The sequence below is a fragment of the Orycteropus afer genome, unplaced genomic scaffold, assembly GCF_000298275.1.
Source record: "Orycteropus afer afer isolate SDZICR_OR568_19922 unplaced genomic scaffold, OryAfe1.0 scaffold00123, whole genome shotgun sequence".
Classification (NCBI taxonomy): domain Eukaryota; kingdom Metazoa; phylum Chordata; class Mammalia; order Tubulidentata; family Orycteropodidae; genus Orycteropus; species Orycteropus afer.
Window position 1 is genome coordinate 6,237,425 of NW_006921710.1, and position 14,843 is coordinate 6,252,267.

Here is a 14,843-nt window from a genome sequence, read left to right on the forward strand (position 1 = left end):
CCCCATCTTCCTTCCGAGGAGTGGCTGGTGGGTTTGAACCGCCAGCCTTCTGGTTAGCGGTCAAGTGCCTTAGCCACTATGCTACCAGAGCTCCCGGGTGCTAATAAAAGATTTTTGAGTGACTCAAGTCCTGAGATTTACACAGACAGGTTCTGCGTGACCTGACTGACTCCCAGCCCTATGTGCATTCGTGGTTGGAGGAAGGAGGGTTTGTTTCTGTGACCACCCCCCCACCCCCACCCCAGAGCCTGTGATCCTCTCCCCCATTACTCCTGTGTGCTTGGAAGCCCATACCACCTGACTGCGGGTGCCCAGTGCCCTCCCTCTGGGGGGCCCTTGGTCTGGATGGACAGGCTTTGTGGGCCTGTAGATGGCTGCAGGGCTAAGTCCTGGCCGGCCTCTAGACTTGACTCTGCTGCTCTCAGCTGAGGCTTTAGGGTAGTTCTGCAGCCTTGATGAACCCCACTTTCCTCATCCAAAAATGTGGTAACACATTTACAGATTGCTGTGGGATTCAGGTGGCGTGCAGAAAGCCCAGGAAATGGCCCTGCTTGTGGTGTTTGTGTTACCCTTGCTGTGACTCCTGGGGATGACGTGGGGCTGTTAGCTTCTTCCCATGGGAGTGGTAGCATTTAATAGGTGTGTGTGTTTAGAGCCCTATGGAAACAAGGAGGCCCAGCTCAGATCCTGTGAGTCCTGCCCAGGCTCACCTTCCCCCAGAGAGAAAGGAGGAAGAGGCCTGTTACCTGAGCCTGGGAGGGCTGACAGGAACCACAAGCGGCTTGTGGGCTTCCTGGATGGGGCGTTCCCACGGCAGACTCTCAAAGGGGAAGGGAGAAAAACCCGCAATTTGATATATCAGTTTTTGTTCCCGGACACTAATCCTAATTCCTCTGGGTGTTTCAACACGCCCAGCACAGCGAGCTTCCTCCTCAGGTCTCCAGCAGGTCTTCCAACTCCTAGACAGGGTTGGAGGAAGAGTCTGAGGGTTCACAAGAGAGACATGTCCACCCCCCAGCCCTTTCCCCTTTCAGGCTTTGGGGTTTGCCTGCTCGGGAAGCATTTCTGCTCTTTCAGCCCTCTGCCTACCTCTTCCAAGGCTGCTCTCGACCTCTGCCCAAAGCCAGAATTCATGATGATGATAAGACAAAGCCACTGTCAGTAAAATTCAAAGTCCTCACCATGGCCCTTAAGGTCTGGTATGACCTGATGGCTTGTTGTCTTGCCAACCTCACCCCTCTACTCTCCCACGTACTCACTCTCCACCCCCTATCAACTACAGGCCTCTGTGCTGTTTTCCATTTACTAAGCATGCTTCTACATCAGAGCCTTCATACCTGCTATTACCTCCTCGAGCTCTAGTGGCACTGTGGTAAGGCATTTGGCTGCTAACCTAGAGGTCAGCAGTTTGAGACCACCAGCTGCTCCGTGGGAGATGAGGCAGTCTGCTTCCATAAAGATTTACAGCCTTATGACATACTACACAAAAAGCTTATTCTACATCCTACTTTGGTAAGTAGCGACTGGGGTCTTCAAAGTTTGCAAGTGGCCATCTAGATGCAACGATGGGTCTCTCCCCATCCGGAACAAAGAAGAATGAAGAAAACCAAAGACTCATGGAAACAATTAGTCCAAAGGACTGGTACATCATGCGATCCTCAGCCTATATGACTGAGTTCACCCGTTTTTTATATATATTAAAAAAAAAAAAAAAAAAGACTAGATTTGCTGGTCTGATAGAGCCTGGTGAAACCCCTTAGACTATGGCCCCTAGCTGCCCTTCAGGTCTGGAGTTGAACCCACTCCTGTGGCTTCCAGTCAAACAATAGGTATATGAGGTGAACATTTACATCAGGTAGATACACTCCATGGAGGGATCAGTGGATCAATGGTGGGGGAACAGAAGAAAGGCAGTGTTTGCACAAGGAAACAGCTGGGGTTCCCAGGAATGCATGAGAGGGAAAGACACAAGGTAAGAGGTATGTACGGGGAGGAAGTGGGAAGAAAGCTGTTACTTTGTGGGGAATTGCAATCAGTGTCATGAAACAAAATGTGTATGAACTGCTGTATGAAAAATGAATTTGCTCTGTAAACTTTCACCCAAATCACAATAAAACTTTAGGAAAAAAAAAGATTTATAGCCTTGGAAACCCTATGGGGGGTGGCTATGAATTGAAATTAACTCGATGGCTGTGGGTTGGGTATTACTGCCTCTGAACAACTCTCCTCTCAAGCCTTGGCACAGCTTACATCTTCATGTCATTCCAGTCCTTGATCAGATGTTAGGTTTAGGGACTTACCCTGTCCACCACCTACAGTAGCAACACTACCTCCTTATCTCTGCCCTAGCCTTGCCTACCTGTCTTCCGTGCTCAGTTTTCTCCATTTATTACCATCTAACCTACCATGGTTGGTTTGGGTTGGTTTGTTTGTTGGTTTTTTTTTGTAACATCTTTATTGAGATAGAATTCATATACAATAGAATTCACCTATTTAAAGTACACATTTCCTTGGGTCTTGATATGCTGTGTAACCATTACCACAATCAATTTTAGAACATTTTCATCACCCCAGAAAGAAGGCTGGTATCCATTAGCAGTTACTCCCGATTCCCTCCTAACTAACATCCCCCACCCCCACCCCCAGCTTCAAGCCCCTGGCAAACACTGATCTACTTCCCGTCTCTATGGATTTGCCTATTCTGGATATTTCATATAAATGGAATCATGCCATATATGGTTTTTTGTGTCTAGGTTTAACTTAGCACATCTTCAAGGTTTATCTGTGTTGTAGCATATATCAGTACTTCATTTCTTTTTATTACCAAATAGTATTTTACCGCATGGATATACTCCATTTTATTTGTCCATTCAGTAGTTGGTAGACATTTTCTACTTTTTGGCCACTATGAATAATGCTCTGTTTTTATTTTTTTCGGGTAGATAAGTAGGAATAGAATTGCTGGGTTGTATAGCAACTCCATGTTTAACCTGTTAAGGAACCACCAAACTGCTTTTCCAAAGCAGCTGAATTATTTTGCATTCCTACCAGCAGTATATGAGGGTTCCAACTTCTCCACAGCCTCATCAACACTTATTACCTATTTTTTGATCATAGTCATACTAGTGGGAGTGAAGTGGTATCCATTGTAGTTTTGATTTGCATTTCCCTGATGACTAATGCTGTTGAACATCTTTTCATGTGCTTACTGGCATTTATATATCTTCTTTGGCAAATATCTATTCAAGTCCTTTGCCAGTTTTTAATTGGGTTATTTGGCTTTTTTTTTTTTTTTTTTTAAGTTGTAAGAGTTTCTTACACTTTCTAGATAAAAGTCTTTTGTCATGTATATGTATAATATACAGATTTTTTCTCATTCTGTGGATTGTCTTTTTGCTTTCTTTATGATGGTCTTTTAAGCACAAAAGTTTTTAATTTGATGATGTTCAAATTTTCCTTTTGTCTCTTATGTTTTTGGTGTCCTTAGTAACTGTTGCCTAATCCAAGGTCACCCCTATATTTTCTTACATTTAGGTCTGTGATCTGTTTTGAGTTAATTTTTGTATATGGTATGAAGTAGGAGTCCCAAATCATTCTTTTTCATGTTGATAATCCAGTTGTCCCAGCACTGTTTGTTGAAAAGACTGTTCTTTCCCACATGGAATTGTTTGGACATTCTTGTTGAAAATAATTGACCATAAATGTGTGCTTTTATTTCTGGACTCTCAATTGTATTCCTGTGATCTATAGATTGATCATTATGCCAGAACCATACTGTTTTGATGATGATAGCTTTATAGTAAGTTTTGAATCAAGAACTGTGGGTTTCTTTGTTGTTTTTTTTTTTTTTTTTTTTTTGACATTGTTCTTCTTTTTTCAAGACCATTCTGGTCCCTTGAATTTCCATAATGAATTTTAGGATCAGCTTGTCAATTTCTGCAAAGAAGCCAGCTGGGATTCTGAGCGAGATTATATTGAAACTATAGATCACTTTGTGAGTATCGTCATCTTTACAATAGCAAGTCTTCTGATCTGTGAACATGGGATGTTTTCCCATTTACTTGGATCTTCTTTAATTTCTTTCAACACATTTTATAGTTTTTAGTCTGATCACTTTTGTTAAATTTATTCCCACTTGTTTTATCTTTTCTCCTGCTATCCTAAATGGAATTGTTTTCTTAATTTCATTTTAGACCGTTCATTGCTAGTGTATACAAATTCAGTTGCTATTTGTGTATTAGTCTTGTCTCCTGCAAATATGCTGAATTCATTTTTAGTGGATTCCTTCGTGTTTTCTATGTAAAAGATCATGTCATCTATGAATGTAGATAGTTTTGCGTCGTCCTTTCTACTGCCATGTATTTTTCTGCTTTGTTTGTTCCTGGTCTTTTTTCTCCCACCAGGATGTAAGGTGCTCACTGCTGGCTTCCCAGTGCTTAGAACTGAGCTGGGCACACAGCTCATGCTCAGCTTTTTGAATGAATGAATGAAGCCAGCATGACTAGGGTTAGGTGATGCCCACCCCAGGAACCCCACTCCTCCTGTGGCACCTGAGAGTTCCCACCTGTGTCTGTCAGGTGGGTCAGATACTCCCCCTTCCTCCCCCTCATCTCTGGCCCTGACCTGTTTTGCTTGTCCTCAGTCTTGGGGTTACGGGGATTTGCTAGAGCTCACCCTTCTTGCGAGATTGGCGTACTCTGGTAACTGAGTCGTGTCTCACAGGAGCCTTCAGAAGGTCAGGCACTCTGTGGGGTTTAGCTTCCCTGAGCATTCTCAGGTGCCCATGAGGGAGTGGGTAGTGTGCCCATTTTACAGAGGAGGACAGAGAGGTCGAGCCCTAGTCTGAGTCAACAGAGAGCATGAGGGCTGTAAGCCCAGGGCTGTGCTGGACCCAAGTCCTGGTGCCTGTCATCCTGGCCCTGTCCTCAAAGCCTTGTGGAACCAGGACAGGGTTGACTGGACAAGGCTCATTATAGAAGGCTAGGCTTAGGGCTTTCATCAGCCAGGGAACCAGACTCCCTAATAGATTGGAGAGCGTATTTGCCCCTCACCCATGCTGTTTCCTCTGCCTGGAACTGCCTCTGAACCCTCTCCCCTCTTCATTTCTGACTGAGCTTGAATGTCCCCTCCCTGCAGCTATCACGGCCCTTGACTCCCCTCTTCCCCCTACCCTCTCCTAGTGACAAAGTCTTCACTGGGGTCAGATGCCTTTCTATGAATAAAATCCACTGCAGTAGCTCGTTAGCTAGCACACACCTGGCACTCAGGTATATAGATGATTCGGGATATGCATGGCAGGGCTGCTGGCTCCCAACACCTATGGCTTCCGTGCCAGGCTTTCCCAGACTCTGCAGAGCCTGGGAACTGAGGCAACGGCTGAGTTCTCTGGCCCTGAAATCGGATAGTTCTGGGTTCAGATCCTACCTTGTCACTTACTGGAGGTGTGATCTTGGGAGGGTTGGTGTGTCAGGGCCTTCAGCTATAGGAGGAGGTGGGATAGGGCTATCTTACAAGGTTACTGTGAGGAGCAAACAAGCTAATGTTCAGGAGGTGGTTGGCTGATGGCCCTCTCAGGCCCCAGTCTGATGTTTAACCTGTGCCCCTCACGTCACCCAGGGTATGGAGAGGTCATTTCCTCAGCTGTCCCCTTGGGCGTTCCGGTTAGGCAGGATGAGGCTTGAGCCAATGCCTCTCACACTATCCCTCTCCTCGCTTCCTCTTCTGCCAGCCCCGGGTTCTCAGCCTGCTGCAGGCTGAGAGCTGTGCAGGGCTTGGAGCCTGTCTCTGCCGCGCATGCTGCCGCCGCCCCCAGATCCTGCCAAGGCCCCCGCAGCAGCTAGGAGAGGCTTGGATGAGCTGCTCCCACTGGCTCCTACCCACTCCCCGGGCACAGAGTGCCTCCCTGTTAAAGGGGTGCTGATTTATTTAGACACCTGGCTAGTGTCAGAGAAATCAAGAGTTCTGAATTGGTGTCTCAGCTCTAGTGTGGCCCCCAGACCCAGGCTGCTTGGATTCCAGTCCCTATTCCACCTCTTACCAGTGGTGAACCTTGGGTGAGGGTCTTAGCCCCTCAATGCTTCTGGTTTCCTTGGATGAGGAATCACATTGATAGTAGATGCCCCAGGGAATTGTTGGAAGAGTTCAGTCTGATCATGTATCTCCAGCATTTGGAGCAGTTTTCAGTGACTGTCAGCTTTCATAAAATACTTGGAACAGTACATTAACCACCTGTGAGGGTTGTTGTTGTTGTTGTTATGTGCCATCGAGTCGGATCTGACTCATAGCGACCCCTCCTTGGGTTTCCGAGACAGTATCACTACGGAAGTAGATTGCCCCATCTTCCTTCCGAGGAGTGGCCGGTGGGTTTGAACTGCCAGCCTTCTGGTTAGCAGTCAAGTGCCTTAGGCACTACGCTACCAGAGCTCCTGCTATTCTTATTATTGTCATTACTGGTAAAGAAGGGAGCTCTGGAGTCAAGCAGCACTGGGTGGTTTACTTAGCACAATCTGTGAAATGGGCTGGTAGTGGTCTCTCCTGTGCGGGACACAAGAGATAGCCTGCAGGAGTCTGGGGGATAGAGGGGGTAGGGGAGTAGGGGAGTGGGAGGGGCAGCAGCTGAGCAGAGGAGGGCTCTGCTGACCAGACCCAGAGCCTGCAGACAGCTTATCAGTTAGTTGTCTAAGGAAAGGGTCAGCCACCCTCAGCCTGACTTCACCCTGCTTTGTTTTCACACTTTAATGATTCCACAAGCACACTCTTATTGTGAAAATTAAGTCACTTTGTGATACGAAATGGGACGTGAGAAACCCCCCCCTTCACTCCCTCTGGCAGTAAGCCCCTCACCCACCCCCAACCCCACCCCTCCACCTCGCTGGAGACAAGCCCTGTCGATGATGTTGGGTTCCCTTGGCAGCGTTGACCTGCCTGCCCATGTGTGTGCGTGCACATCGCGTCCTGTGCTCATGTGCCCCTGTCTGACCCACAGGGAGGAGGTGCAGGAGAACTGTGTGCGATGGCGGAGGAGGTTCACCTTTGTGTGTAAGATGAGTGCCAACCCAGCCACCGGCCTGCTGGACCCCTGCATCTTCCGTGTGTCTGTCCGCAAGGTGAGGCTGGGGCCCACAGGGGCAGGGTGGGGGCACTGATCTGGTGGCTTCAGACGTATCCCTTGACTTGTTAATCCCCAAGGGGAAACGGGGTGGTCCCATGAAGTCCTTTGGATTCCCTAGTCACCCACTGCCTGTGTCTCCCTTCTCTGTGCAGGAGCTGAAAGGTGGGAAGGCTTATTCTAAGGTAAGCAGGGCTGCGTGAAGAGGTGGAAGGGGATGCAATGGGGTGGGAGAGGACAGGCATGGGAATAGCTCCTGGAAGAATTTCCATTCCCCTTTGTGCTCTGTGTGGGATGGATTGTTTTTTAGAAATGTTTTTGGTGGTACTTTTACAGTTAATATTAAGACAGCATGGGCTTGTTGCAGCACAGATGAGGCGGTTCATGAGTGAAAAGGAATGGTTTCTATTACCCGCTTCACCCTACTCTGGGCCTCCTCCCAGACCTCACTATTGGGGTTGAGTAGGATCTTTCCAAACCTTTTTTTGGGGGGGAGGGGAAATTATGAAATATATAGGACAATGAATAAAACATGCATGTAACTTAAAGAAATATAAAACAAATACCCTATATACATATCCTTGTACACACTGTAAACAATATGATTTTTTATACACAAATGGGACTTGTTCTAAACTGATTCTACAGCTTGGTTTTTACCTGCCCATATGTCATGGGCATCTTTTCACGTCAACACAGGCAAAGGTCCTTGCACTTTTTAATAGTAGCAGAGTATATTGCATTGTGTGGCTGAATTGATCCAGCCAGTTCCTACTTGTTGGATGTCTAGGTGGTTGTCAGGTTTTCGCTGCACCCACAGACAATTCAGCCTCCATCGAGCAGATGGCTCTGGAAGGTTTACCTCTGGCTCTGCCCTGAGTCCTCTTGTGTGGGAACTCTGGGATTGCAGCACTCACCACAGCTCCCAGGAGTAAAGACACATGGAAGGGTGGGCTTAGTCACTTGGGAAGGGGAAATGCCTTCGCCTCACCTCTCACCCTGCAGGGAAGGCCTGAGGGTGGTGCACAGGGCATGGTCAGGAAGTTCAGCGAGCTGTACTATGCACTCTGCCCTGGTGCTATTGGCCCCTCCAAAACAGAAGGCAGGGTGGCTAGAACCTGGCTGGGGACAGCACTGTCAGAATGGAAATTTCTCCTGCTGTCACCTCATGTGGGTGAGAACAGCCACCCAGCTAGGAAAGAAATGATCAACAAACAGCTGGAACATCCCACCCCCACCCAGCAAACATTTATAGAGCACCTAGCACATGTCAGCCACTGCCAGCCTCCCCCTGCTTCCAGCACTAAATTGGATCTTCACTTTAATAGGCTTTACTCCTGTTATACAGAGGAGCAAACAAGACCCAGAGAGATGGTGGGACTTGGCACTGGTCAGGCCTGAGTTCAGCCCTGGCTCTGTTGGTTAAAGGTGGTAGTCCTGGGCAAATCACTTCCTCTCCCTGAACCTTAGTTTCCTTATCTATAAAATAAGTTCACTCTTAGTCAATGGTGAGGCCAGGATCTGAACCCAGATTTTGATTCTAGAGCATAGTCCCTTAAACCCTGTGGTAGAGACCCACATGAAGCAGGTGCTCAATAAATATTTTTGGTTATTTGGGTTGTGCTCACAGCCCCCAGATCTGGTAGCCCCTCACCTCAACCTCAGTTTTCTCTCCAGATCCCAGCAGACTTGGCTTCAGTCTAACAGTATGTCTTAGTTCCTGGCCTATTCTTCGGCTTTTTCCCATTTCCTTCCCCATCTTGGATTCCAGACTTCCACAGAGCCAGCCATGCCTCAAAGGCCTGTCCACACCCTGGACTCTGCCCATCAGAGGGATTTGTGGGCCAGAGCTTTCTCTGGGGTTCCCATCCGCCCTGCAAAGTACCCCTTCCCCTCCCCCTGTGCACCCAGAGGTGGGGGTATCCCATCACCCCACCTTGCTGCCAAGTTCCCACGCTCACTCATCTGGCAGCTCCTGACAGCACAGCCTTGTTTCCCAGGGAACAATGCGTCTGTGTCACAGACAATGTCCTTTCATCTCAGGCATACTGGCCCAGTGCACTCTGGGACACAGCACAAAGGGCGCTTTGTGCAGCTCAGGGATGTGAGCTCCTGGCTTTGCTGCATCGGTGCTGTCAACCCGGGCCTCTATTCTTGGGCCCTAGTTATGCAACAGTCAGGACTGTGGGTAGGGCCCAGGCTTTGCCTGCCCCTCCCCTCCTATCCCTCCCCCACCTCTGCCAAGTTAACCCTTCTGACCATGTCGGCCAGCCCCTCGCCCATATTCCCTGAAGCCTCCCACACACTCTTCTCCTCCCAGCTGGGCTTTGCCGACTTGAACCTGGCTGAGTTTGCAGGCTCAGGCTCCACGGTGCGCTGCTGCCTGCTGGAGGGATACGACACGAAGAACACCCGCCAGGACAACTCTATCCTCAAGGTACCCAGGGCCCCTCCCACCAAAGAGCAGGAGTGGGAGCTGGACACAGAACCTAGTAGTGAGACTGTGGGAAGATGCAGTGAGAAGATGTGGGCCCAGGGGTCAAAAATCACCATCAGAATCCTGACCTGGACACTGGCCTGTTTCCCCTATCTATAACTGGGGGTCAGAGTTGGAGCCAGACAGTTTCCTTAAGGGTTGTGAGCACTTTCAGTGAGATAAGCATTATGCTGAGTTCTTGCATCCCTATCTCATGATCCCCTGACAACAGCCCCTGAGGTGTGGTGTCTATTATTAGTTCCAGTTTTGCACAAGAAGGAGTTAAGGCTTAGAAGTTAAGTAGTTCACCTGGGGTCCCAAGTAGAGCTGGGGGACTTAAACCCCCAGCGTTTGACTCCACAAGCCTGTTCCTAACCACTGCCCTATGTGACCTCGCTGAGGCAGCCTGAGCTGCCAAGTGGAGTATCAGTGGGTGGAAGATCCTGCCATCTCTAGACTTGTGTGGACTGTGGGTGGCTGCTCTGAGGGCCCAGATGCTGGCCGCCTTGGCTAGCCACGTGCGGGTTTCAGGTGGTAGAAGAGCTCCCTTCCCCCAGGCAGCTGCCTCTCTGGCCTCCTGGGAGCCGAGAGATCTGGGCTTCCGCCAGCAGCATGCTGCTCTTCCTTGTCTCCACATCCTTCTGTCTCTAACAGCTCCCTTGGGGCGCCAACCCATCAAGAGCTCGTTATACTTGGAGCAGAGCTGGGCAAGGAGTAGTGGGCAGGGGCTCTGGGCCTCTAGGACCCTTTTCAGAGGGAGCCAGAGGCACCAGAAACCAAAGGTCCAGGCTGATCATGGTTAGCATCAGGGCTTTTGAGTCAGTAGCCCTATATACCCTTGTCAAGCCAGATCAGGGAAACCTGGGGTCATTGTGGCCTTGAATTCAAGACCAACTCCCCTACTTCCTGGCTTCTTAGACAGTGGCTTTCTCTCTCAGCACCTTATCTGCGACCTGGGGCTCTCACCTACTTTGTAGGCTGCTCCCAGGGCCAAATGAGAGTGCCCATGAAAAGCTCAACCCAGTGGGCACCATGCTTGTCAGTGTGGCTCTGGTGTCAGAGCACCTCTTCCCCGTCCTGCCACCCTCTCTGCCTGTTGCTCCATCTCAGCCTAAACTTTGGGACCCAAACCTTGCCGTGTGTGGGCCGTTGCCAGAATGTTTGCCCAGGCAGATGTGAAATTTCTAACAGCTTCATGCCTTACTTTTTATTCAACAAACTCTCACTGAGCCTCTGCCCACGGAGTTGGATTTGAGCACCTCCCACCCCTGCACCCCATGCCAGGCTCACAGAGCCCTTCTCCCACTGTGTGAACTTTTGTGAGCCCCCTTGCACACTCTGAGGGCTACAGGCTAGGCACTGAGGATGGAGAGTGAATGGGCTCTTACTCTCCCATGGGTTGCATGCCCTTTGGCTGGCCATTTCACCTCTAGTCTCAGCAGCTGCCTCTGTAAAATGACATCAGTAATAGTAACTGCATCCTAGGTTGCTTTGGGGACTAACTGAGCAAAGCGCACATGCCATTAGTGGCATTAAAAAAAAAAAAATTACCCACTGCCGTTGAATCGATTCTGATTCATAGTGACCCAAGAGACAAAATAGAGTTTCCCCATAGGGTTTCCAAGGCTGTAAATCTTTACGGAAGCAGACTGCTTCATCTTTTTCCTGTGGAGCAGCTGTTTGGTTCAAACCACCAACCTCTTGGTTAGCAGCTGAATGTCTTAACCACTGTGCCACTAGAGCTCCTTACTTGCCTATAAAAAAATAAACTCACTACCGTCCAGTCGGATTCAACTCATAGTGACCCCTTCTTGGGTTTCTGAGGCATTATCTCTACAGAAGATCACCCAGTCTTCCTTCCAAGGAGTGGCTGGTGGATTTGAACCACCAGCCTTCTGGTTAGCAGTCAGACACCTTAGGTACTACACTACCAGAGCTCCCTTACTTGCTTATACTAAGTACTTAATATGTATTCCTTGACACCCTCAAGGAGCTCACAGTCTGGTCATAATTTAAACTAAAAGCTTAAGTTTTGCTGCACACACTCGCTTGGTACCACGCACCAAGCCAGGCAGTACACTCACTGCTCCATGAAGCAGGCTCATCTCCATCCTCCACCTGAGGAAATGACCCAGTGAGCTTGGGTGGCTTTGCCAGAGTCCCCCGGTCAGGGAGAAGCAGAGACAAGATTAAACTCCAGACCCTCTGAAGCCAGGGAGGCTTGAAGGAGGCCATGGGCCCAGGCTGGGCTGGGTGGAGGTGGGCGTGGCTGATCTGTCCCCCTTCCCCGTAGGTCACTATTGGTATGTTCCTGCTGTCTGGAGACCCCTGCTTCAAGACGTGAGTGTCAGCATGGGCCAGGGGAGGGGTGGGAACTTGATCCTTGGCACTGGGGGTGAGGGGGCAAGGATTCTTCCTTCCACCAGGCTCTGTGGTTCTCCTGTTTTTATCTGGCCTCAAGGACAGGGCACCGCCATCATGCCCATCTGTCCTCTCAGGCCACCGTCCACTGCCAAGTCCATCTCCATCCCAGGCCAGGATTCTTCCCTGCAGCTGACTTGTAAGGGCGGCGGGACCAGCAGCAGCGGCGGCAGCAGCACCACCAACTCCCTCACAGGGTCCCGGCCCAAGGCCCGGCCCACCATCCTCAGCTCAGGTACCGTTCCTCATCTATCCACCGCTCCCAGTAGCTGAAGGCTTTTACTGCCACAGTGTCTCCAGGTACCAAGGGAGACAGACTTGCTGAGCAGAGGGAGCTGGTGGATTGGGATCTCCATTCATCCACACTTCCATTTGGCAGCCGTTTTCTGAGCACTTCCTGTATGCCAGGTGCTGTGTCTGGCCCTAGGATCACAGCAGTGACCTGTACCTACACTGACATCATATCCCTGCCCTCATGGCCCCCCTAATCTAGCAGGAGACACAGACATGACATCATAAGTAAATGTCTATTTATAGATGTGATAAGCTGTGAAAATCAGGTACAGAAGGCAGGAGTGGCAGTGTCAGGGGGATGTTTGGGCTGACATCTGTGGGCACAGTGTTCCTGGCAGAGGGACATGTTGTGAATGCCTCTTCCACATGCTGCATGGCCCTTGGGCCAGCCATTTCACCTCTAGTCTCAGTGGCCTCCTGTGAAGTGGGGATCAGTACTAGGAACTTTGGGGATTAACTCAGCAAGGGCACGTGCCATGCTTGCCACATAATAAGCAGTCATTTGTAATTCCTGGCACTATACTTTTATTAAATTATCACTGTTAACTAATGTTGTTATAAAAAATGAGAGGGAGTCTGAATCCCCAGAGGGGCCAGTGTGGCAAGTAGGAGGAAGAGATATTACCAGAGAGGAGGTGCTGGCCTGTCCCCAAGTATCTGCTGCGCCTCTCTGTACCTAATGTTGTGTGGGGTGAGCAGGACCCCCCAAGAGGAACCTCAACCCCCTGTCCTCCCACCCCCTCCCAAGAGGGTGAGCTCAGAGCTGAGGGGTGGACTGACCCCAAGCTGATTAGTGAGCAGGGTGGCACATATGGCCCTGATTTGTGCCCCAGCAGCAATTAGAGAGGGCATGGGGCTCAGGCAGACAGCAGACATTTAAGAGGAGCCATGAGAGACCCTCTGACCTCAGGGCCCAGCTTTCCTCCACTCCCCTCTTCCCGGCAAACCCAGTCAGGCAAGGAGGACAGAGGGCTAGGTCCAGAGCTGCCCGCCCCAGCCTGCAGGCTGAACGTGGGAATGGGGCTTCCCAGTGCCAGAGTTCTCCAGCTTCAGGGGGCCATCCCCGGAGAGTCTGGAGACTAGCCACCCAGCTTGGATGACATCTGTAGGAAAAGTACAAGTGCTCCTTCTAGGCAGGGTGGGACTTGAGCCCCCACTTGCCTTTACATCTGGTTCCCCTCTGCTGCCACCCACCCACATGCAGAGATACTCTTGGGAACTTGAAAAGCCACGTGGCTTTGGGTTGGAACACAAACAGGCCTTGAGTCTAGCCCATGGCCTGCCTATGCTTATCTCTGAAGAGGAGATGGATGAGTCCTTCCTTCCTGTCTTGGGCTGGTGGCAGGATGTTCAGAGCCCTGGATGAGTCCCACCCCGGGCAAGCTGGGATGAGCAGCAGATGGTGGGTTTCATCTGATTCCTGGTTCCCCTTATGCCTCCTGCCGGGGAGTGTCAGGAAAGTTTGTTTTGAAGTTGGACTTATGGGTAACTTGAGACAAGGCTGTGTGCCCTGACTGACAGGCCCTTTGAGGCCAGCCGGCTCCCTTCCCTTACCCCATTATCTCCCCCTTAACTCCACTTTAGCTCTTCTCACCCAGGTTCATTCAAACCTCAGAGGCTTTGCTTATGCTGTGCTTTCTGCCTGGGTGATGCCTTATCTGGACCCCTCCCTCCCCCACATCCAGAAAAGCCTTCTCTGACCACCCCCACCCCAGTGCACACTCAGCTCCCAGTACCCCTGTTCTGCACCTCAGTTGCGGTTAATGGTCATTTTTTGTTCTGCATTCCTCCTCTCTGCTGCACCCTCTGAGTCGGAGCCCTGTCCGGTCCACAGCACCCAATGGAGTGACCTGCATGGAGGAGCTCCGTGACAGACTTGTAGCATGACCAAGCCTGGGTTCAAATGGCGAGCTGTGGCTCAGGGCAGGTCTCTGAACCTTAGTTTCTCAGTCTGTGAAATGGAAATTCAGATGATCAGTGAGAGAGGACTTGTGTGACGAAGGGCCAGGGTAGGCACTGCTGGGTAACCCCCTGCCCCCCTCCCATTCCTCCCTGCCTTCCAGGGGTGCCCGAGGAGCCAGACCAGAACCTGTCCAGCCCCGAAGAGGTATTCCACTCTGGCCATTCCCGCAACTCCAGCTATGCCAGCCAGCAGTCCAAGATCTCTGGTGAGTGCCCCCAGCCTGGTCCCACCCCAGTGGTTTTTCACAGTCCTGGAGCCCCCTCCCCACCTAATGAACCACCTCCCTTGACCACTCATCAGGCTACAGCACAGAGCACTCGCGCTCCTCCAGCCTCTCTGACCTGACGCACCGCCGTAACACGTCCACTAGCAGCAGTGCCTCCGGCGGCCTCAGCATGACCGTGGAGGGCACTGAGGGCGGCGAGCGGGAGCACCGGCCCCCTGAGAAGCCGCCACGGCCTCCCCGGCCCCCACATCTGTCAGACCGCTCGTTTCGGTGAGTACCCCTGGTCAGTGCTCTCTGGAAAGAGCAGCTCCCGCCAGCGAGGCCTGGCCAGAGCCACAGGTCACTGAGCAGAGCT

At 50.6% G+C, this 14,843-nt stretch overlaps 1 protein-coding gene across 1 annotated transcript in view; it reads left to right on the forward strand.

Moving 5' to 3' along the window:
• Positions 1-14,843, forward strand: part of FAM102A (family with sequence similarity 102 member A) — a 38,760-nt gene that overhangs the window by 21,659 nt on the left and 2,258 nt on the right. The window contains exons 2-8 of the mRNA XM_007944294.1: positions 6,986-7,106; positions 7,264-7,293; positions 9,429-9,545; positions 11,878-11,924; positions 12,083-12,240; positions 14,363-14,467; positions 14,563-14,758. Of these exons, the coding sequence (XP_007942485.1) occupies positions 6,986-7,106; positions 7,264-7,293; positions 9,429-9,545; positions 11,878-11,924; positions 12,083-12,240; positions 14,363-14,467; positions 14,563-14,758 (774 nt within the window). The remainder of the gene's footprint in view (positions 1-6,985; positions 7,107-7,263; positions 7,294-9,428; positions 9,546-11,877; positions 11,925-12,082; positions 12,241-14,362; positions 14,468-14,562; positions 14,759-14,843) is intronic.